Source organism: Eptesicus fuscus, chromosome 23 (genome assembly GCF_027574615.1).
Source record: "Eptesicus fuscus isolate TK198812 chromosome 23, DD_ASM_mEF_20220401, whole genome shotgun sequence".
Lineage (NCBI taxonomy): Eukaryota > Metazoa > Chordata > Mammalia > Chiroptera > Vespertilionidae > Eptesicus > Eptesicus fuscus.
In genome coordinates this window covers 13,409,556-13,433,793 of record NC_072495.1, presented here as the reverse complement: position 1 = coordinate 13,433,793, position 24,238 = coordinate 13,409,556, and the positions used below count along the sequence as shown (strand labels likewise).

The 24,238-nt window shown below is 53.9% G+C and overlaps 2 protein-coding genes across 2 annotated transcripts in view; one reads left to right on the top strand and one right to left on the bottom strand.

Moving 5' to 3' along the window:
• Window positions 1-554: 554 nt before the first annotated feature.
• On the bottom strand, window positions 555-24,237 carry COMT (catechol-O-methyltransferase). Its single transcript, XM_054712507.1, has 5 exons — window positions 24,177-24,237; window positions 7,250-7,529; window positions 6,213-6,406; window positions 5,721-5,852; window positions 555-1,364 (listed from the first exon to the last, which is right to left on the bottom strand). Exons 2-5 carry the CDS (start codon window positions 7,527-7,529, stop codon window positions 1,164-1,166), a joined length of 807 nt encoding a protein of 268 aa, XP_054568482.1. The 5' UTR covers window positions 24,177-24,237; the 3' UTR covers window positions 555-1,163.
• Window positions 24,044-24,238, top strand: part of TXNRD2 (thioredoxin reductase 2) — a 46,847-nt gene continuing 46,652 nt past the window's right edge. Inside the window, exon 1 of the mRNA XM_054712506.1 lies at window positions 24,044-24,120. The gene's annotated coding sequence lies outside the window, so the exon portion shown is untranslated. The remainder of the gene's footprint in view (window positions 24,121-24,238) is intronic.

The window sequence follows — 24,238 nt, the reverse complement described above, 5'->3', positions numbered from 1 at the left end:
GACAGGGTGCTCCCCTGAGTTGACCAGAGGTCCAAGCAGTCTGGGGGTTGGGATTGGAGGGACAGGGGCCGGGGCTGGAGGCAGCTATGGATTTAGTGGATACAAATCAACGCTACCTCATTACTCACCAGCTGTGCAGCCTGGTCTGAGCCCATTGTTTCTCGCATAAACAAGGCTGAGTGGGCCTGGGGAGGTGCCTCCACTCAGTGCCCCCAGGGGGGGGGCGGTCCTGGGGGACCAGGTGCCGGAGGCCATGCCTGGCACTGCTGTGGGGCCGAGTCTTCCATTCCCCAACACCTGCTTGGCCAGAGATGGGCATGAAGGGTGGCCCGCTGCCCTGTCCTGGTTTCCCAGGTGAGACAGCCTGCAGCCATCCAGGTGGGGCTGTGACAGGCTCCTGGCCTGGCCACTGGAGGAGCAGTGCTGGGGCTGGGAGCCCCTGGGCGTATGGGCAACATTGGCATCCAGTCAAGGGGAGCGCTGTGTTCGGTGCCAACATGGAGGGCGCCAGGGGAAGGAAAGAGCAGCGCAGTGGTTGGAAAAAAAACACAAAGTTGACCTCTTGTATCTAAATACTTAGATCTTTAATTACTATTTTAGTATCTTTTAGTCGTGATATCAATATATAAAATGGTTAACAGTCGGCCAGTGTTAGTGAAGTTGCATTTCCTTCTTAAAAAGGAGAAGAAGAAACTCAGAGGAATCAGAGGTGTGATGTGTTGTTGGTCACAGCGCCATCGCTGAGGCATTGCTGCCGCCTGGTGACTGCAGGGCTTGAGGACAGACTGCAGGGCTTGAGGACAGACTGGGTGCAGAGCACCAAGTTTCCAGATGTTCCCACCTTTCCCCTTTCCTGGGTCAAGGGCCTGTCCGTGTAAGAAACCCTGCTGGAATGCTGGTAACAGGGCTGAGTGAGCCATGGCCACCCCCTCCCCTGGTTTGGTATTCACACCTAACTTGCCGGATCGATTGCAGTGATGGTGCATGGTGAGCGGGTTGCTCTGGGGTGGGTTGGTGTGTGACAGCCTGGAGCCATGTGCAGGGGGGCCAGTGTGGCTGGCCTTGGCATTGAGGACAGAACTGCAGAAGCAGAGTTGGCGGCAGCATACCCATCATGACCTTCCTAACCAGGCTTGGCGAGTGACCCAGAGGAGTGTAGGCGGTCAAGGCCGTGCCGGGCTGCCCGGGCCCATGTAGACGGCCTTCTCCAGGCCGTCCACCGTCTGGGAGTACTCCAGGAAGGAGGAGAAGTGTGTGCAGTTAAAGCGGCTGTTCCCGCGCACGTACGCCAGAAACTCCGGCGACCCTGGGCAGATGACGTTGTCAGCCAGCAACACCGACCCCTTGCGTAACAGGCCGCACTCCTGCAGGGGGCAAGACAGTTGGAGGGGGTGAAGGTCAGGGGTGCCCATCAAGTTTGCTCCAAACCCCGGGTGAGGCCTCGCGCTCCTGGGTACGGGTGAGGCCGTGTGCCCCTGGATCCGGGTGAGGCTGGGTCCCGGGCCCGGGTGAGGCCACGCGCCCCCTGGGTCCGGGTGAGGCCGTGTGCCCCTGGATCCAGGTGAGGCTGGGTCCCGGGCCCGGGTGAGGCCACGTGCCCCTTGGGTCTGGGTGAGGCCACATGCCCCTGAGTCCGGGTGAAGCCGTGCCCCTGGGTCCGGCCGAGACCAAACCAGAGGGAGTCGGACCTCCGTTAGCACCATTTGTCCACCATCCAGAGCTGAGGGGTCAGTGCTGACATGTACACATAAGGAACTGGTGGACATTGAAATTGGGTCTCAAAAGAACTGTTGGTCCAGAAAGAAACTCACTACAGACTGATTCATTTGCCTGTCAGCATAACTATTATTGCTCGTCTCACATTCAGTTCTTATAAGTATATATCTAGTGACACATGATCTCGCTCATCTAGGGGAAATGATGAACAACATAGACTGATGAACAAGAACAGACCCAGAAACAAGGAGGCATCGATCTGACTATCGGGCCTCAGAGGGAGCATAGAGGAGGGTAAGGGGAGGGGGGAGAGATCAACCAAAGGACTTGTGTGCATGCATATGAGCCTAACCAATGGTTAAGGGCAACAGGGGGTTGGGGCATCCGGGGGGAGGGGTGTGGGATGGGAATGGGGGGATGAGGACAAATATGTGACACCTTAATCAATAAAGAAATTAAAAAAAAAAAAAGTTTGCTCCAAACCAGCAGGACAGGTGCACCTGACCAGGTGGGGGCTCCATATGCTGGCCTGACCCCTGGGTTAGCCCCCTCACCTCCTGGGGTCACAAGAGTGCAGCCCTCCTCCCCAGCATGTCCCCTGCAAGGAGGCTGTGCTGAGTGCAGGTCCCGCCTCCAGCCCATCAGCCCTGAGGATCTTTTCCTCCGTTCACTCCTGCATCCTGGGCCCCTGGAACTGTGTGCAGTACACACAGGGGCTCACTAAATGCTGGCAAGATGCCTGGAGGTGATGACGGGGCCGGGACTCAGGTCTCGGCGCTAAAGCCAGTGGGTCCCTCATCACCCAGGGCCAAGAAAACGCAGCTTCTCCTGGTGGGAAAAATGCCTGGGGCCCCCGTGTGTGGCTCTTGGGGTGGTCACTGGAGGTGCACTCTGGCCTGACCAGGATGACCCTGCAGTGCTAGGGGGGCAGTGGAGAGGCAGATCTCCCCACCCACACGCCTGCCCCTCCGGGATTCGCTTTGGACATCACCAAGCCCCAGCATCCGACATGACCCATCAGCCACTGGGCCCTGGGCGGCCAGCTGGCATTCCGGGCCTGGCTCTGCAGGAGGAAGGAGGAGCAGCTGGCCACAGCCAAGGTCCTCCGGCGCTCACAGCCCTCTAAGCGGAGGGAGGGGCTGCTCCGATTACAGGAAACAATAGAATGGGAAGCTTAAGGGGGGATGTTTACCTTGGGGGACAGGTGGACTAGGGTAAAAAAAAAAAAAAAAGGCAATCCAAACATGGAAAACAGGTGACCCCAGGTGTGTCTGAAACTGCCGACAGGACCACACACGTGGGGCATCTCCAAGTGACTGAACATCGGACTGTAACTCTGCACCCCTCCAGGGCTGTGCCCTAGGACAGACTTACTGGGGTCCCAGCCCTCCTGGTGGTGCTGGCTGCGGTTACCTCCAGCCTGTGGGCTGTGGGGGAGCCGAGGGCCCTCCAGACAGAGCTCCGGAAATCACGCACGTGTGAGGTCACGAGGCTGGGGCAACCCACGAGGCAGAATTTGAACAGAAAGGATCATGATGAATCATAGAGTGTTTTCTCTTCCAAAAGAGAAGGAACAGAACTTTTAGCCTAAAAAGACCAAAAAATGAGCACCCAGGGAGGAGGTGTCCCTGGCCCAGGCCCCAGAAGGGCAGCTCAGGCGGGGGGGGGAAGACAGGAAGCGCACAAAGTGAGCTGGGAGCAGGGGCTCCAGCCCCGAAGGGTCCCGCTGAAGGACTCAGGGCACCCCTGGCACTGAAAGCCACCCAGTCAACCAGGAGAGAAGGAACGGAAGGCAGGAAACGTGGCCACCTGTGGAGGAAGCTGGTCATGAGGGGGAAGACACGGTGCCTGCACTGCCTCTTCCCAGACGCCAGCCTCCCGACAGGACACAGACCCCTGGAGACGTCTGGCCAGAAGCTCAGAGTCGGAGCAAGCCGGCTGTGCTAACTGCCTGGGGAGGAAATGGTGTGTGAGCACAGGGTGCCAAGTGTGAGGTGATTTTAAAACTGTGTCCACAGTTCACAGACCTTCCAGGGGTGGACGTGGGCTGGGCTCCGAGACTGGCTTCCAACAAAGAGAAGGCAGAAGCCCCAGGGCGTGGCTTCGCAGACTAGGTCACACTCGGCACCCAGCCCCTCCTTCTGTCTGTCTGTCTGTCTCTCGCTCTCTCACCTCTGGCTTTGGGGGCAGCCAGCTGCCACGTTGTGAGGACACCTCAAGCGGCCCCGTGGAGACACCCCCGTGCCAAGTGACGGAGGCCTCCTCAAAGTGGCCCTCCAACTTGGAACTGGCGCCCTGCCAGCTCCTTATTCCCAGCGGAGGGGAGGGGCAGCTGGCCCTGCCCCGCACCAGCCAGGAGCCTGCAGAGCCACAGGTGAGGGGCGGCAGACACGCTGGAAAAGTACAGCTGGTCCCATGCGTGGCTTCTCTTTCGAGAGAATTCCCAGCCTTGAACAAGGAGCACTGAGAAAACGATCAGTCTCCTGGTTACTGAATGGCAGGATTTGCTGCTCTTCTGTAAATGCAGGCCCTGTAATTGTCACCACACCCAAGCTGCTGAAATCCTCCCACGCCCTGTGACACAGGCCCAGCGGGGCGGCCACCTGCTTTCTGCCCTGAATACCTGATTTCCAGGTTCACGCCCCTCTGCCTGGTGGACCTCCCCAGGCTCAGGAGTGCTTTCTGTTCAAATTCTGCCTCGTGGGTTGCCCCAGCCTCGTGACCTCACCCGTGCGTTGTTGTCCGGAGCTCTGGCTGGAGGGCCCTCGGCTGCCCCACAGCCCACAGGCTGGAGGTAACCGCAGCCAGCACCACCAGGAGGGCTGGGACCCCAGTAAGACTCTGTCCTAGGGCACAGCCTCTCCCCCCACCCCACGTCTCCTTGTCATCTCCCCATTGTCCGCATGTCTTAGCCAACACAGGACCCGTCCAACTTCTAGTCCAGGGTCCCCTCCCTTTCCACCACCAGCACTCACTGCCTCCCTGAGGTTCGGGACATCGGCGCCCCCTCCTCACGGCCATCCCTCCCCACTCTCTGCCCGCCCAACAGGGATCTTTCCTGGACACTGACCTCACCCGCATGTGCTGAGAGCTCTGTGCCCCCGCCCAGGTGGCAGTTGAGGCCCTCCACACGCAGCTCTGGCCCTCTGCCCCAGGTCGGCCCACACCTGGAACATTACGTGCCCGTTCATACCCACCGCAACCACTGGGCTCCAGGTGCTGCCCAGTCTTCAGCCGTGGCTCCTGTGCTCCCAGTCCCTGCACTGGGCAGAGTGTCCACGCCGTGGGGGAGCTGAGGTGGGTGAGCACGGGACAGATAACATGGGACAGCGCCAGGCTGGCCCTCGGGCAGGGAGGCTGGGGTGGGACAGAGTGTCCCAAGCCCTCCTTGAGGGCCCAGATGCTTCTAAGAGTCCTCTTGACCGCCCAGGGGGGCCAACGCAGTGGGCACCAATATGAAGCGCCACGTGTCAATTCCTTACAGGTCCCAAGCTCCACCCTCCTGACAAGGCAGCCCACTGGTCACCACTCTGTGCTGGCTGAGCAGCTGGCACCGAGGGCTGGGACAGTCTGGCGGTGGGGACATGGGGGGGGCGGGCGGAGTGCTAAGCAAGGAGCCCCAGGAAGAAGGGCAGGAGACGCTGAGTTCCCTAAGCAGCACCGTCCAGCTGGGAGAGCCAGCACGGCCGCCAGGCTGCTTCCCTCCTGCCTCCTCTGCCCTGTGCCCTCTTGGACCAGACCATCTGGTCCAGGAGCTCCCCACCTGCTGCCCTGGCACAGGCCGCCGGAACCCTTTCTTGGTCTCCATCCTGCCCCAGGGCCTCCTGCAGTCCTCTGAGCTCCCTGACCTCCGGCGGCCAGTAGGAGCCACCTGTGGCCCCCAGAGACCCCCTTGGTGGGGCTACGCTGGAGCACCTGGCTCTTCAGAGGCTGAGGCCCACCGGCCGGACAGCCCGTGCGTCCTGGCAGCCAGCGCATCCCGACTGGGAGGGGGCACAGCTCACCTCCAGGAGGATCGTGTCCGGAAGGTACCGGTCCTTCCAGTGGTCTAGGAAGACCATGTCCAGCGTGTCCACGTCATATTTCTTCTTCAGCTGGGGGATGATGTCCTGGGACGCCCCAATGATCACGGTTACCTGCAACAGCGCTCCATCAGTGCCTGTGCCCACGGGGGTCAAAGAGACCGCCCCACCCCCCACCCCCTCCGGACTCCCTCCCAGGCAAGTCCATCGACAGTATCTCTGCGGTTCTGGGGACACAAGTCTCCACTCTGCCCCTCCCTCTGCGGAGGTTTCCTGCTCTGAGGGATGGGCAGTAAGACGCCCTCACGGAGCTGCTGGAGGCCCGTGAAACCTGGCCCAGGAGGCTCTGAGGCCTGGCTGCAGGGGGACAAATGTGGTCCTGAACCATGCGGGGCAGGCCCCAGGCCTCCCCCTCCCATCCACCCACACCTGGCTCGTCAGTGTCCACGTCTGTCACTGGGGGAGGTGTCGCACCCTGTCCTGCAGGCCGGCGAAGTCCAGCATCTGCTGGGTGATGGCAGCGTAGTCAGGGTTGAGCTCGATGGTGAGCAGGCGGGCGCCAGGTGCCAGCAGGCGGCCCATCCGAACGGCCGAGTAGCCGCAGTAAGCCCCCAGCTCCAGCAGCACGGAGGGGCGCTGCTCCCGCACCACCGCGTCCACGATCTGGCCTTCAGGGGTGGACAGGGGTGAGCGCAGGCAGGAGGACACCCACGCCCAGTCCTGGCCTGTCCCTTCTGACTAAGCGACAGCCTCTCCCAGGGCCTGGCCCCCAGCCCTCCCCCAAGGCCCCATCCCACGGTACAGACCCCCCCAAACCCCCATGGTACCTTAGGCCTCTGCCTTTCCACACACTGGCCCTTCTCTTTCCATGTTCCCTGGCTGACTCGTACTGGCCCTAACCCAGAGCTGCCCTCTGTGGAAGACCCCCCACCCCCACCCCACCCAGGGGCCACTCTCAGTCCCTGGAGCCAGACAGTAGCTGTCACGTTTGTCCTCAGGGCTGGACTTCAGGATGTGCAGCACAGCACATTCCATGCTGGAGTCCGAGGTCAGGAGGCAGCCAATGCCCGGGCTGGGCAGAGTCCAAGGAGCTCTTTGCACCCTCATGCCTGGCAGGGACACCTAGGAATCCACTGCCCACCCTGCATCAGCCGGGCTCTGAGGGATGGCGTGTGAGTATGGGGCCTCATGGAGCCACTGCTGTCCCCTCTAATACTGGCTGTTGGTCTGTGGCAAGGGGGGGACCCTACGCAGTGGCCTCCTGGGTGGGGTGGGGGTGGGGGTTTACCAAATGCCCCTCCCTCCCCACGGGGACAGTGCTATGGGTGTTAGGGTCTCTGCACAGCCTTGGCCCCTGGCTGGACAGGTGGCTCGGGGCCCCAGGGCTCCGGATGAGCACCCTCCCCAATACGCAGAAATGGGGTGACAGTAGGCCCCTCGTGTATGGGCTGTGCTGCCTGGCCTGGGGGTCCCCCTTCCTATAGTCCCTACCTGCTGGCCAGGCCACCCACCTTTCTTGTCGCCCACGTTCATGGCCCACTCCTTCTGTGAGCAGTAGGTGTCGATGGCATCCAGCACGCTCTGCGGGTCCCCGGCCACGGCATGCTGCAGCACGTAACGCAGGATGCGCTGCTCCTTGCTGTCACCCATGAGCAGGTTGTAGATGGGCTGCAGGACGAACTCGTTCCAGCCGATGAAAAGCAAGCCACTGCGTCGCAGGAAGAACAGCAGCCCCAGCAGTGATAGGCCCAATAAAAAGGCTACCAACAGCAGGGGTGGGGCCTCCAGCATCTGAGATAGGGCGGGGGGGGGGGGGCGGGGAGGGGGGAGGAGGAGAAAGAAGGAGGAGGGAGTCACGGGGAGGGTGGCCGGCTTCAGTGCTTTGTGGCTGGCCAGGCAGTCCTGAAGCCAGCTGGGGGGCTCAAGTCTCCCCAAGTTAGTGCAGACCTGCCCTCCTGGCTCTCCCACCTTCTCCTCAGTTCGTTGGTGCTACTGTTGTGGGCAGTTAGACGTGAGCAGAGCAAGGAGGTCAGGTACAGAAGGTCATCAGGGCGGAAAGCCCCAGGTGCCTAGCAATTTAGGGTGGGACCTCCCCCGCAGGGTGACCTTTTCTCCCCTAGCATACCCTGGTCATGAGGTTTGGACCCCTTGACCTTCCCTCCCTAGAGATAATAACATCTAGGCCTCAGTTGTTTTTCAGCTCCAGGCCCAGAGAAGCAACGGAACCAGCCGTGGCTGACCTCGGGACCAGCTGCATGGAATAATGACCCCCTGGCCTGGTGCCGGCCAATCAATCAGTGGAGGCCGCTGAGTGGACACACCTGGAAAGCTACTGAATATTCTATGAAGCTCTTCTCCTGGGATCTCCCCTAAAATCGCAGCCCTTAAAACCCTTAGGATGGCGGAGCCAGGGAGCTCCCCCTCCCAGGAGTAATCCTGTCCCTTCCTCTCTGCCCCCCTCCCTGCCCCAGGCATATTGCCATCAGCTTCCTCATTCCCAAGCTCCGAGGGCCCTTCCTGGACTCCCATAACTAGTTTCCTGAGCCCCTTTCTTCTAGGAATGACTTCTTCTCCCTCTGTGATTTGCCAAATAAATGCTCTCTTCCCGCTGGGGTCTTGCTCTGAATTCTTTCCTGGCCAGAACCCAAGTAACTGAGGTTGCTGAACCCAGGTCTGGTCTGACCCCACCGGTCTAACACCTGCTGCCGTTCCTGCCTTCCCACTGCCCGCCTACAACACTACCATTGTCCCCCTTGTGCTGATGGGGGCCCAAGGTTCAAGAGTTCGACCAAGCGCCCCAGTGCCAGGGGAGCATAGGACCAATGCCCCCTGCTAAGAGCTTCTGGCTAAGGACGGATCCTCAGGCAGACTGCCCAGGTGTGTGTCTGACAGGCCTGCCTGGGGGCCTGCTGGTCACAGTCCCCCTCTCTGGGCACTTTCCCAGACAGCCTGGGACCAGCCACTGCCCTAAGGGGGGCACAGCTGGCACAGGGGAGGTCCTGTCCTATGTTCAGCCCACGTGGGTGCCCACTCAGAAGAGTCTGGGATCTCATGTAGTTCTTTTTTTAAAAAAAATTTTAAATTAAGGTATTATATGTGTACATTTCTTACCATTGCCCCCCCACCCCACTCCCATACATGCCCTCACCCCCCAGTGTTTTGCGTCCATTGGTTATGCTTATATGCATGCATACAAGTCCTTCAGTTGATCTCTTATCTCCCCCACCTCTCCCTAACCTTCCCGCTGTAATTTGACAGTCTGTTTGATGCTTTACTGTCTCTGTATCTTTTTGTTCAAGTTTATAATGTTCTTTATTATCCATAAATGAGTGAGATCATGTGGTATTTTTCTTTCATTGACTGGCTTATTTCACTTAGCATAATGCTCTCCAATTCCATCCAGGTTGCTGCAAATGATGAGAATTCCTTCTTTTTTTATGGCAGCATAGTATTCAGGTAGTTCTTTAAGTGAGTTTCCAGATAAGGACATAGGCAGTCCTCAGGCCAGGCACAGGGGGCGAGTCTATCTCCTTTTTCTTTTCTTTTTTTTTTCCTTTCGAGGATTTTTTTTTTTATTATTAAGAGAAAGGGAAAGAGAGAGAAACATCGATGTGAGAGCGAAACATCAATAGGCTGCCTCCTGCACGTCCCCTGTCGGGGATTGAGCCAGCAACCCAGGCATGTGGCCTGACCAGGAATCAAACTGGCAACCTTTTGGTGCATGGGACACCCAACCAACTGAGCCACACAGGCCAGGGCTCAAGGCCATCTCTGGACAAGGAAGGCCAGCCCTGCCGCCTGCACCCCAGTGTAAGCGAGATGTGCCAGCTGTATCCGCTGCTACAAGTGCCTGACGGCCTCCCCTGGCTTGCCACCCCGCAGGCAAGTAGGTCAGGAGCCAGCCACATGGAGCTGGGCCAGGGCCCCTGGAGACAGGGCAAGGCTGGGTTAGCCCCGAGATTTCAAAGTGCGCAGGGTGCATGCTCGGATTTCGGGCTGGAGACCTCACCATGTTAAAGGACGAAAGAAAGAGGATTATGGGAAGCTTCCTCCAGGGGGGTGGTCACTCACAAGGAAGGCCCTTGGAATCTTGGCAGCCACGCAGGACCCTGCTCTCCAAGAAGTTCCCGCTTGGAAAGGCACACCCAGGGGAGCAGGCAGGCTGAGGGCCTGGGAGGGGAGACCCTCTCAAGAACAGCTGACGGCCCAAACCCCAACGCCCTGGACCACGAGGAAGAGGGGGCTGCGGGATGGACATCGGAGAATGAACGTCATAGCTGAGACTCCACCCAGGGGCGTGTGGACACCAGATCTCTAGGTTCCCTCAGGCCACATGGCCTATTTACACAAGGCTGAGTGCTCAGCAGGTCCAAGTTTGCGCAACCAATGGGCCCAAATCCTCGCTCCACACCCCTGCTCCCAGCACCATCCCGACCTTCAGAGCAGATTTCCCAGCACGCCCTCCACTGGGGATCCAGCACGCAACCTGGGCACGTGCCCTTGACTGGAATTGAACCCGGGACCCTGCAGTCCGCAGGCTGACGCTCTATCCGCTGAGCCAAACCGGCCAGGGCTGGGGAGTTCTCTTGCCTTGAGATAATCACCAATGGAAGCTGTAACTTGAAAATGGCCAGGGTCCAGGTATCTGGGCCCACCCTGGGAGCCAGTCTTGCTCTCCACCTTCCCTCCTCGGGGGAAAGAGCACGGAAGGCCTCAGAGAGGCGACAGCCCGGGAGACGAGGGACAGTCCCTCTGGGCCTCGCCGGGGTTATGAGGGCACGTGCACCCGTGCCTTAGGAAAAGCAGGAGAAACGAATGAGCCACTCTGCTCAAGGCCTGTTTTCCAGGATAGCAATTTTCAATCTAGAAGTGCCATGTAAGACCAAAGGCCAGTTACAAAGAGCACATACCAATCAGGGGGGAAAAGATGAGTTAAGGCAGCAAATACGAAGCTTACAGGATTCCAGGAGCCCCGAGCAGACACGGGAAACAGGGAAAGGCCTTGGCACCAGCGTGGGGTGACCCTGGGCCTCACCAGCCTGACAGACTGTGAATCAGGCTTGTTTCTGCATAAGTTCCCGGGCCCCCATGGGACAGGACACACCGTGCAGGTGAGGGGGTCACGTAGGGAGAGGGCATGATGGATAAGGACAGTGCCTCTCCTCTAGGGCTCGGATGACAGGGAACAATGGCGGGAGACCTGCTCCACCTGAATCCCCAGGACCGCTCACTGAGCTCCTGTCTGCTCCCAGCCACACCTGTGCTTCTTTATTTATTGTTACTATTGTGACTAGTGTGTTTGGGTGGTGAGATCCTGGGCCATTTTGTTTTATTCTCTGTATTTAAAAAAACCTAGTATTAAAGGAAAGAAATGGGGGGAAAAATAGATACAGAGGCAAAGAAGCATTGAACAGACTGCCAAACTACAGCGGGAAGGCAGGGGAGGTTGGGGTGGGGGGCTGTAAGAGATCAACGGAAGGACTTGTACGCATGCATATAAGCATAACCAATGGATACAAGACACTGGGGTGGGGGTGGGGGCAGGTGAGGGCATGTACTGGGGGGTAGGGGAGGCCGGGGGGAGGCCAATGGGGGGAAAAAAAGGAGACATATGTACCACTATTTGAAATACTTCAAACAATAAATTTTTTAAAAATGTTAAAAAAAATAAAAAAACCTAGTAAATGTTAGAAATAAATATCTTAATCAAGAAGGAATATTCTGCTTAAATAGTGAATTACTTGGCAAACTCTGGGATCGTGGACTGTACATTTCAATCCCCTTAATACTCGAATTGTGTAAGAATCTGGCTTTTAAATCTCTACCTCTAGGTCTGTCTGTCCATAACTCTGCAGAAGGGTGCAGAGAGGGGCCCCACCTGTGGGGTGGCCTGTAGCCCCACCCCTTTCCTGTGAGGAGCGGGTGGCATGCCCGACAGGCAGGGCAGCTCTAAACAGGGCAGAAGTGGCCCCGCCGTGCAGGGGCTGTGTCGTGCTTCCTCATCGCCTGTCATGCCCACCTCCCACTGGCTCTCCCAGGGCCCCCTTGGGCCAGGGGCATGGGGCTCAGGGAGACACTCAAGGTCCTATCCCCCACCCCCATGCAGTGCCTAGGGGAATGGGCTTCATGCCCACCTCCTCTGGTCCTCCAGCAGCCCTAGAGAGAGGGACTCGTTGCCCCTGGCCACCAGCTGAGCACGGGTGACTGGCCACACTGCCTCCCAATGGACACCTCCCCTTCTAACACCGAAACCCCACTAGACTTCCCTGACCGCAGGGCCACCCTGTTCCTAAACCTTCCTGCTCTGAGTTGCCCAGCAGCGCTGGACGAGGTCACACCCACCCAGCCCTGGGAGAGAACAGTCCAGGTCCGCCCAGAGCTTTGCAGAACAAAAGGGCGGAAGTGTGAAACAGAGTCATGCCATCTATAATAATAAAAGCGTAATATGCTAATTAGACCGGACATCCTTCCGGACTTCCTTCTGGACGAAGCCAGGACTGCGAGGGAAGCCCGGGTCCCGGGTGCCTGCCAGCGGCCAGAGGGAAGCCCGGGTCCCGGGTGCCAGAGGGAAGCCCGTGCCGGCAGCCGGGGGCAAGAAGGCCTACTCTTGCACGAATTTCGTGCATCGGGCCTCCAGTTAAAAATAAAATCACACAGACACCACAGGGGAAGCCATCCAGAGCCTGCAGATGTTCTGACCTGGGATTTTGCCCTGTGAGTCCTTTGTGGGGAAATTACTAGTAAACACAGGAGCTCCTCTTGTTTTGAGCCCTGGGTCCTGAGTGCCTGCTGCTCTGCCCTTGGAAAGAGCTGAGGGTGAGGGCAGTCTGCTCCCGGGAGACAGCCTCAGCATTATTTACAACAGCCAAAGCACAGAAACAACCCAAGCGTCCATCAGTTGATGAATGAATGGAAAAGAAAATGTGGTCTATCCACACAATGGAATATTATTTAGTTACTAAAATGAATGAAATACTGATAGATGCTACTCCATAGATGGGCCTTGATGACATTATGTGCCCAGCCAGAGTGGCACAGTTCGTTGGAGTGTTGGCTTCAGTCCTGGGTCAGGGCACATACAGAAGGGAACGATATCTATCTCTAACTCACTCTCTCTCTCTCTCTCTCTCTCTCTCTTTCTCTCTCTCTCTCTCCCCCTCCGTCCCTCCCCCTCCCTCTCTCTCAGAATAAACTCAGGTGAGGATATAAAAAAAATAAAATAAAGACATTATGCTAAGTGAAATAAGCCAGACACAAAAGGACAAATATTGTCTGATTCCACTTATATGAAAAAGAACAGGCAAATCCATAGAGACAGAAAGTAGAATAGAGGTTGCCAGGGGCTGGAGGGAGGTGGAATTACTGCTGAATGGGTACAGAGTTTCTTTTTGTTGTTGTTAATCCTCACCCGAGGATATTTTTCCATTGATTTTTTTTTTTTTTAGTGTTTTTTTTTAGAGAGAGTGGGAGGGGAAGAGACAGACAAAGAGAGAAGAGAAAGAATCAGTGTGAGAGAGACACATTGATTGGTTGCCTCCCACATGAACCCCAACCAGGGTTGGGGATCGAGTCTGCAACCGAAGTATGTGCCCTTTGACTGGAATCGAACCTGGGACCCTTCAGTCCACAGGCCGACGCTCTATCCACTGAGGCAAACCCGCTAGGGCCAGAGTTTCTTTTTGGAATGGTGAGAAAGTTCTGGAAATAGTGGCAATAGTTACACAACAATGCCACTGAATTATACACTCAGAAACGCTAAAATGGTAAGTTTCAGGTTATGTATGTTTTACTCCGGTAAAAAGAAAACAGTGGAAAACCGATAGCACAAGCAGTCCTGCCTCTGGCACTCCCTGTCCCACAAAGGGACGGGACATGCCATTCCCCTAGGAAGCAGGATCGAGAACAGCAGCCAAGCTCCCCTCTCCCTGGGGGACCAGACACTCAGGAATGCCTCTCTGCCGCCCGCTGCCTGCCCATGATCCATGCCTCTCTGCCGCCCGCTGCCTGCCATGATCCAGACTCCCGCAGGCCTGCACGCACCTAGCGGGACACCTGCCTCCAGGGTGCACGCTCACCTCCCCTCTTGGAGGCAGCAGAAAGGGGTCTTCCTGTCTCAGCAGAATCTGCCCACCCCACACGCTTCCTTTCAGCGTGCCCAGTGTGTGCATCCAGCGTACATCTCAGACGACACAGACAGGGGCGAGGGGCAGGCCAGGCCCTTTCCCAAAACCACAATAGCACGCACCCTCCCCCCCGATAAACTTGCCTTATATAAGCCCATTCTTATGTATTCTCCCTGCAACACCTCAGAGGTAGGGGCAGGCAGATGGGTGACTGACACCCAGAGCCATCAACCCCTGGACCTTTAACTCTGTAGTTCTTTGTGACAAAAGTGTTTTGCCACATCCAGCTCGACGCACAGTTAAACTTCACCCATGTCCAGCCCCCCGCCCCCCGTCTCCCACCATCTGCATGTGGGGCGCTCCACTCGCCCCACAGGCATGCCCCTCTTGGCCCACGGGCTCCTGAGGCTGGGGTTGGGGGTACTTTGTGCTTGGTAGCCAGACAGTTGATCACTTTGTCAGCTAGTCAGTATTCATTTTCACATTTCACACATCCTAGATGACACTCATCTTTCCTTAAAAGAAACGGAAACATTTTTCATAAATATGTTGCAAGTAAGCACCTGTGGATGTTACTGAGACTCTAAAAAATTCTCTAAAAAGATGAACTGCCCAGCCAGCATGGCTCAGTGGTTGAGCGTCGACCTACGTACCAGGAGGTCATGGTTCGACTCCTGGTCAGGGCATCTGCCAGGTTTTGGGCTCAATCCCCAGGTTGGGGCGTGTAGGAGGCAGCCAATCAATGATTCTCTCTCATCATCGATGTTTCTCTCTCTCTCTTTCCCTTCCTCTCTGAAATAATAATAAAATAAAGATGAACTAACTATATGACCTGGTTCCTAGGTTCATTTAAAATACCTGTAAAAGATCACTAGAAATGCCTTCGGCCCCTTTGCAAAGATCCCACATTGCCGACACCTCTTCAGTCTCTGCCTCCCACTCGTTCTGGACACCTGTGGGAGGGGCAGGATGTCACTTATCCCGTTGGCTGCAGGAGTGACAGAAGAAAGGTCCCACCTCAGAATATAAGGGACAATCTGGGGGCAAAAGCGGGTGGGCTGGCCAGGATCCTGTGGTGGGGACAGGAGATGCCTACCAGGGAGGGATGGTTGGCCATCCGCCCTGCAGGCCGGCCTGTATGACAGAGCCCAGGAGCCTGCTCTGCTGGGGAACTGGGAGCAAGCTTTCTGGCAGCTCCTGGGCACCTGGAGCAAAACCCCAGCAGGTGTCTGGTTGAGCCCTGTCCCCTTACGGAAACTGAACGAGACTCCTTACTTCCCGCCTCAGGCTGGAGGGCGGCACCCACGGAGATGTCTTATCTCCCCTGCTATTCACTTTGGCACCTTGTGGTGACTTCAACTCCTGACCCAGGGCTCCTGACAAAGGACAAATGTCTGCTGCAGTGCGGTGAGGACAGGTTTTGGTTCTGATTCCGAGTATACGCTCTGAAGCTGGGTGAGAAGCCAGGTTTCCTCTGGAAGGTTCCTCGGGGCTGGAAATCCCTCCTGGCTCCTGGGCAGGCCTCTGTGTCTCTGGCTGATCCTGCTCCCTCCATGGGTGCTTTTCAGCTACTGTGCCCCCTTCTTGCACCCTTGCTGACTACATCCGTCTCGGTGCTAACGCTGCCCGCTCCCTTTCTGGTTGGCATGGCTTTACTAAGGCTAATGTGGAACTTCAATGGCTTCATTGGGAAACTGCAGATCTCTCCAAAGTGGCTCCGGTAAGACCTCTCCTTCCATCGCCTCTGCTCCTCCTTCCCCCTGTGCCATCTCTGGTCCTCCCTCCAGAAAGCTTGCATCCTCTGTGCTTCATGTTGTCACTTCACGTCCTGTCATTACTAAGGAGAGCCCAGTCTTCTCACTGTGCAAAGAGCCAAGGTTATTTTACAGTTGTTTGCTCTTATATTTACTTTTGAAGTCTTTTATTGCCACTTTGGTTAACCAGATAACGAAGTACTGTTTCACCATGACCCGGGATCCTATTTAGAAAAAGGCTCAAAGCTTTTGGCATTTTTGACAACGTTCCCTTTCTAAAATCAAATTCTAAATGAAGTCTTCTTGATCTCAAACTGACTTTGGGATTTTACAGAGGGTCCCTGGAAGATCTCAAAGGATTTGTTCTTTCCCTTATAAAGAGAGATGTTAAATGAATTAGGTTTATTTGACAGGTGTTTTCTTTTTCTTTCTTTCTTTTTTTTTTATAAAATATCTTTAAAAATTGATTTCAGAGAGGAAGGGAGATGGAGAGAGAGATAGAAACATCAATGATGAGAGAGAACCATGGATTCGCTGCCACCTGCATGCCCCCTACTGGGGATCAAGCCTGCAACCCAGGCATGTGCCCGTGACCGGAATTGAACCCGGGACCCTTCAGTCCTCAGGCCGACGCTCTATCCACTGAGCCAAACCGGCTAGGGCTCTCCCTTCCTCTCTTTAAAAAGAATATGTCCTCTTTGTGATAGGACATAATTAAAAACATTGGTTATATTACCAAGGAATATCCTTTGAAAAGGATGTATAGAATCAGACCTTGCCGAAGCCGGTTTGGCTCAGTGGATAGAGCGTCGGCCTGCGGACTGAAGGGTCCCAGGTTCGATTCCGGTCAAGGGCATGTACATTGGTTGCAGGCATATCCCCGGTAGGGGGTGTGCAGGAGGCAGCTGATCGATGTTTCTCTCTCATCGATGTTTCTAGCTATCTATTCCCTCTCCCTTCCTCTCTGTAGAAAATCAATAAAATATATTAAAAAAAAAAAAAAAGAATCAGACCTTTGTCAAGGAAGCAACGAAAAAAAAAAAAAAAAAAAGGAAGCCACGGGCCTTGACAGTTTTGAGGAACTATGGTCGACTTCATGGAGCCAGTGCCTCACAAAGCCCTCTGGAGAAAACCGTCTGGTACCTGGCTTAATAGGGTTCCCAGTCTCCTGGTGAGCCAGGGAGGTCACTTCCTGGCAGGCCCAGGAACCATAGGACATTTTGGAGACCTTGAGAATTCACGCAGATCTCTAGGGGAAGTCTGATGGTAAGTTTTTGGCTTGGCTTCCTAGCCTTGAGAGGCTTTTAAAAGTCTAATCTGAGCCCTAGCTGGTTTGGCTCAGTGGACAGAGTGTTGGCCTGCGGACTGGAGGGTCCCGGGTTCGATTCCAGCCAAGAGCACATGCTCGGGTTGTGGGCTTGATCCCCAGTAGGGGGTGTGCAGGAGGCAGCCGATCGATGATTCTCTCTCATCATTGATGTTTCTATCTCCTTCTCCCTTCCTCTCTGAAATCAATAAAAATATATTTAAAAAAAAAAATCTAATCTGAGATGCCCATAAAAAGTTCCACAAAGAACACTTTAAAAGGCCTATGTGGCCCTAACCGGTTTGGCTCAGTGGATAGAGCGTCGGCCTGCGGACTCAAGGGTCCCAGGTTCGATTCCGGTCAAGGGCATGTACCTTGGTTGCGGGCACATACCCAGTAGGGTGTGTGCACGAGGCAGCTGATCGATGTTTCTCTCTCATCGATGTTTCTAATTCTCTATCCCTCTCCCTTCCTCTCTGTAAAAAAATCAATAAAATATATATATTAAAAAAAAAAAAGGCCTATGTGGTCAATTACCATATAACCTGGTTCCTAGGCTGGTTTCATGCACTTGTGGATGAGAAAGTGGTCCAGTACTAAACCTGACAAGCTCCAGGGAGGCCTGAAGGGCGGGCCTTACAAACTCCGAGACGGAAAGTAACCACGCAGGATGGTCTGAACAGAAAAAAATTCCCAACTAAAAGTGAGTCCTGGCGGGTAGTCAAGGCCGGTAGCTTCCTGGACAAAGGTCAATCTTTATCTTGTCTATCTTGGTTTTGCTTTTTGCCTTTAAGGCGACATGCCTTTGAAATATCAGCGTAATCTTCTTTTTGAGACCCCTCAGGGCACCAGAGCACAAGCCCTCATTGTTATCTGGTTTCCCACGCACCCTCTCTAAGTGCTGTCAATGTTAATTATAGCTGTGCTGTAACCACCAACGGAAAAGAGATGTGTGTCTCTCCGGTTTACTTTTTAAAAAATAGTTTACTGATTGAGAGAGAGAGAGAGAGGGAGAGAGAGAAACATCAATGTGAGAGTGCAACATTGATAGGCTGCCTCCTTCACATCCCCTGCTGTAGAGGGCCGCCTGGGAAGGCACATGGGCATTTCTTTAAATTGTCAGCTCAGCCTAGGTGCCCATCAGCAGATGACTGGATCAGAAAACTGTGGTACATCTACACAATGGAATACTATGCTGCCATAAAAAAGAAGGAATTCTCATCATTTGCAGCAACCTGGATGGAATTGGAGAACATTATGCTGAGTGAAATAAGCCAGTCAATGAAAGAAAAATACCACATGATCTCACTCATTTATGGATAGTAAAGAACATTATAAAGTGATGAACAAAAAGATAGATACAGAGGCAGTAAAGCATCAAACAGACTTTCAAAGTACAGGGGGAAAGTTAGGGAGAGGTGGGGGAGATAAGAAATCAAACGAAGGACTTGTATGCATGCATATAAGCATAAACAATGGACGCAAAACTCTGGGGGGTGAGGGCATGTATGGGAGTGGGGTGGGGGGGGCAATGGTAAGATATGTACACATATAATACCTCAATAAAAAAAACCAAAAAATAAATATAAATAAATAAATAAATAAATTGTCAGCTGAGTCTGAGACGACTGGCAGAGCCGAGTCTAGGATACACATTTCCCCAAGATGGCGGACAGTGTAATCAGCTTGGCCTTCATATCAGCCCAGGTGTCGGCAGGGGCGGGTCTAGATACATAAATCCAGTCAAGCACCAGGAATGCTAGGGCCTCCTTAAGAATGCAAATAAGCTCCTTTGATCCTAAGTTCTGGTGTTACTTCCTGGTATTGGGGGTTTAAAATAAATGTGCTGCGTGGCTCAGGGTCATAGTCCTGCCGCTCCTTCAGAGAGAATGGCGTCCCACCCAGCTCCCAGCTTTAAATACATTTCTGCGTCTTCTTTCTTTCTATTATTTCTCAATCCCTGGCCGCCTCCACTCAGAACCGGTTCGTTCATCTCTCTTTCCGTGCTGGACACGGAAAAGGGAGATCCCCACCATATCTGGCCCCCGCACCCTACCGGGGACGGAGCCAGCAACCTGGGCATGTGCCCCTGACCAGGAATCCAACCTCCCAGTGCATGGACGACCCCCAACTGAGCCACACTGGCCCGGGCTCTAGTTTACTTTTTATCGAACCCCAGAGATTTCCCGCACCCCTGCTTTGCTTTCTCTGGCCCCCTCAACTAAGGCGACCAGACGTCCCGCTTTTGGGGGGACAGTCCCGATTTTTAACAATTTGTCCCGCGTCCTGCGGCGTTTTAAAAAAGTCCCGATTTTTGGAAAGAATGCACGACAAGCTAGGGAACTTGACAGTTTTTGGAAAGAATGCACAACAAGCTAGGGAACTTGACAGGCGGGAGAACGGAAAGGGAATATACGGTTTTCGGCGGCCATGTGGCTATTTAGCCAGGATATGAGTTTTATATTATTTTTGTTAATTTTATAATGTTAAACTTTAATAATAACAAATAATTGTTGAGAACTGATTATCGAGAACTGCTTATCAAAGTTCGCATTGTTGATCAGTTGTTAGAATTCGACCACCATTGTTTGGACTTAATGAACAATGGCATTTTTTGGGATTGGCAACGACGAAAACATTTTGTAACTGTCTCTCAGACGATACACATTGTACTGTGTGCTAGTAAGCTAGTTAAACAAGTGATGTCATTACAAACCAGCTATTCAGATAATTTAGGTAAGTAATTTATTTATTTATTTCATAAATACATAAATTTTCTTGAATTTAGCAGACAGTACTCGTATGATTTATATTTTATAGTGGCGGCAAAACGTCTAGCGCCGGCCTTGAAAGTGACACTTACGACTTATGTTACAGCAAATTCAGAGGAAAAATAATACAAGTTAGTATTGTTATTTAGAAAGAAATATAGAATTAAAATAATTTTTAAAATATAGTTACTTTATAACAATCAAATTAATTTAATTTATAAACTAACAATAAAATATGTTCATGTAATTATGTACCTACTTACTGTGTTTTTAAGCAATATTTATATAATAATTTATAATTTTAAATTATTTCTTTTAGATTTTTAACATAATGAGTAAGAAAAGAGGATGCAAATTCAATGATGATCTAAGAAGTGAATTTCCTTTTATTAAGAAAACCAAAAGCGATTACAACATAGACCAAATTTTTAATCAAGAATCCGCCCCCTGCCCCCCCCCACCCCGGGCCGAAACCGGTTTGGCTCAGTGGATAGAACGTAGGCCTGCGGACTCAAGGGTCCCAGGTTCGATTCCGGTCAAGGGCATGTACCTTGGTTGTGGGCACATCCCCAGTAGGGGAGTGTGCAGGAGGCAGCTGATGGATGTTTCTAACTCTCTATCCCTCTCTCTTCCTCTCTGTAAAAAATCAATAAAATATATTTAAAAAAAAAGACACCCCCCCCCCCCCATCAATGGTGTCCCGCTTTACCAATGTTAAAATCTGGTCACCTTACCCTTAACCCTCCTTACATCACTTCCTTTCATTCTAACGTATAAAATAAGCTTCCCAACTGCCCTTCACGGGAGCATTTTCTCAAGCCTGTGAGGCGTTGCTCCCGGGCAACTGGCCGTTTGGCTAAAATAAACTCATAAAAATTCTCTACAGGTTTGGACGTTTCTTATACCAATAAATCAGGCCAAGTTTAATGACACCAGAATTATTTTACACAAGAATAATTACTCTGGTTATCTTTTTTTTTTTTTTTTAACTCTGGTTATCTTTGATCAAAAAGGAAAAAGTGACTGCAGAGATAAACTTCTCAACGGAGAAAAATAACACACCCTGAAGATACCAGTCCGTTCACCGTCTTCGAGATTTTATCACCTACAGAGGAAGGAGGCGGGGTCCTGCCATCTTACACATATGGTCAGCCTTTACCAAACCATTTTGTAGTTTCCTTCACTATCTGGCTCCGACTCTCCCAAGTGATGTTTCCATTCTACTCCCTCCCTCCTGACTTAGCATCCGAAACGTGACTGCCCAGACCCTCACTGGGACTCGGGGTGTGTTGCAGCTGCCCCATTTTCCTTCAGGACCTGAACGAGCCCCACAACTTGAAATACATTTCAAAGCCAGGCCAGTGTGGCTCAGTGGTTGAGGTTGACTCATGAACCAGGAGGTCCTGATTCGATTCCGGGTTTAGGATACATGCCCGGGTTGTGGGCTCAATCCCCAAGCATGCGGGAGGCAGCCGATCAATGGTTCTCTCTCATTATTGATGTTTCTCTCTCTTTCCCTTCCTCCCTCTGAAATCAATAAAAATATTTTTTTAAAAAATTCAAAGAACTCATCACCACAACAAATCATGTACAGGCAGCCTCCGTACTGGAGTGACTGCTGCAGGGGCCACTCGGAAGGTCCCTGGGAACGCCTGCGTCTTCCAAGCTCTGCTCCAGGATAGAACCTCGCCTGTGACACTGATGTCTATGCCATCGCCACAAGCTTTCAAACTACACACCAGGAACCCACTGGATTGCGACTGCCATCCTCACTCCACCGCCTAGAGACCCTTAGAGCTCAAATCGAAACTTTTCTCAGCTGTCTGCCCTCAGGACTCACAAACTGGGTTTACAGTCAGTTCCTCTGCTTTGCTTCCTGCTTCCATAGCAATGCCCCTCACCTGAGCCCTGGCCTGGTGTGGCTCAGTTGGTTGAACATCATCCCATGTACCAGAAGGTCGCCAGTTCAATTCCCCACCAGGTTGTAGGCTCAATCCCCAGTAGGGGGCGTGCAGGAGGGAGGCAGCTGATACATGTTTCTTGTAATGATGTTTCTCTCCCTTTCTCCCCCTCTCCTTTCCTCTCTCTCTAAAATAAATAAAAACATTTTTTTTTACATGCCTGATGGCTTGCACCATCCAGCAAATATCCTCTATTACCAAGTCCCAAAGGATGGTTCAGCTGTTCCTTAATGAACAAAAGATGACCAAACAGGCAATGGACTTGATTTAATTCTTCTTTCCTTTAATGAGAACAGGACTTGATAAGGACTCTCTCCTTGACCAAACCCTACCCGAGCCTTCTTCTCAACTAGGCCTCAACCTTGGCCTATAAAGACTTGAACAAATACTAACACAGTTTCTAACAGCTCAAGGCTGCATCCACCCATCCCCAGAGGACCCCATCCCTCCCTTAAGGTGCCTGCCTGTTCCAGCCAATACCTGAGGACACACCCGTCTCCCCGCCTCTGAGGGAGGGGAGGAACCTAACTTCCATAAGTGTCAGTTAGCAAGCTAGTAAGCCAGGACAAGCAGCAGAGGGGAAATGAGACGGATAGTTCAACTGCCGCTTGCAGCCATCTAGAAAATCTAGATGCCAAGCAGTTTCTAGACACCTAGTAAATCCTATCTCCCCTAAACCAAGCACGCTTAGGAGCCAATGGTTTGCACTTCATTCCAACCAGAGGGAAAATAGCTTAAATGCCTTACTTAGGGAGACAGCAGAAATCCAATTAGTGCCATTTGCCAACCACACCCAAGGATAGATGAGGTTAAGAGAATAAACCTCATTTTGGTACATCAGCATAAAGCGGAGGAATATTCTATTGAGATCCTCTCCTAAGACCTCCCCTAAATGCCCAGATTTTAAAACCCCTGAGAAGGAAGGTCCCAGCGGGTGCTTGCACACCCAAGCCTTCTTCCCTTTCTTTCTCCACAGGGATGCACCTCCTAAACTCTAAAGTGACCCCACGAGGCTTACAACCAGAGCAACCACGGTCAGCGGCCATTCATCCCGGGCAAACCTCCTAAACCTGCCTCCACGGCCCTCCTTTCTCTGACTTCCTAGTGAGCCTAGGCTCCTTTCCCCAGCCCTTTCTGGTTTCACTGTCCCCAACTGTAACCAGCGTCCTCCAAAATTCACCTGGACTCGTGACATGTTTCCTGCACAAAGTAAAAAACCCACACACTACCGACCGACTGGCCTTCGGTGGACCCGCCCAGGGCCAGGCCCCCTTTCCAGTAAGTGTCCCGTGGACCAATCCCCCATTCTGCTTTTTGTAATTTTTCACTTTCCTGACTCTCTCAAGCCCCCATACCCTGACTCCCACCCCCCCCCCCCATTTTATTCTCCCTTTAAAAACACCCAGTTTCACCCAACCGGTGTGGCTCAGTGGTTGAGTGTTGACTTATGAACCAGGTGGTCAAAGTTGGATTCTGGGTCAAGGCACATGAGGGCTGGATCCCCGGTGGGCAGCGTGCAGGAGGCAGCCGATCGATGCTTCTCTCTCATCATTGACGTTTCTACCTCTTTCTCCCCTTCCCTTCCTCTCTGAAATCAATAAGAATATATACAAAAAAAGACATCCAGTTTCCTCTGAGCATATCAAGCTCTTTCCCCTGCTCTCAGCAGTCACTGAATAAAATTCGTCCTCACGGCTTGAGCTAGTGTCTGGCCGTGTTCCTCTATGACACTGCCCTCCTCACAGGACGCGCCCCTCAGAGTCCCGCTAGGAATTGGGAGGCACAGGCACTCAGGGCAGCTCAGTCCCAGGCAAAGGACACAGACGTCCCTGGCTGGAAACCCCCAAAAGTTAGCAGGTCAGGCCTGGGGCGACTTCCCTTTTCTCTACAGCCTTGGGCTACTGTCATGGCCTCCCTGGTGGGGCAGCCAGTTCCCGTGAAGGGAACGGCCTGGGGTACCCCAAGGCCTCCAAGAGAGAGCCTGTTGGGGACATCCCCGACCCCCCCCCCCCCCCCCGGGCCTGGGCCCTCACTATCCCGCTTCCCAAGGTTCCGATCCAGCTCCAAGGTCAAGGGTGGACCCTCTCACGGGGAGTCAGGACCTGACTCTGCCATCAGTGACCAGGTCAGGGCCCTCCCCAGGCGGCAGGCCCCCCCCCCCAGGAGTCTGGATCCCCCATGGAAAGTGGGAGACCCCACCCCAGTCTGGACCCCGGTCCCCAGGTCGGATCTTGCCCCACAGCACAGAGCTCCCACTCCCTCGGTGAAGCCTGGCTCCCCCCCCCACCCCCCAACTCCTGCCCAGAGACCCCACCCAAGGTCGGACCCCATCATCCGGGTCCGAACCCCCCACCCCTCCAACCGAATCCCCAACTCCGGTCCAGAGACCCCCCGCCACCCAAGGTCGCAGTGCCCCCGCCCGGCCCGGATCCCCGTCCCAGGGGGACCAGGTCGCACCCCGCGGCAGGTCGGCTCCGCCCGGTGGGGGGGGGGTGGGGGGGGGCGGCGGCCGCGCGCACTCACCTCGCCCCGGCGGACCCCGGGCGGCGCAGGCAGCGCGGCGGGCAGCCCGGCCACGAGGCCCC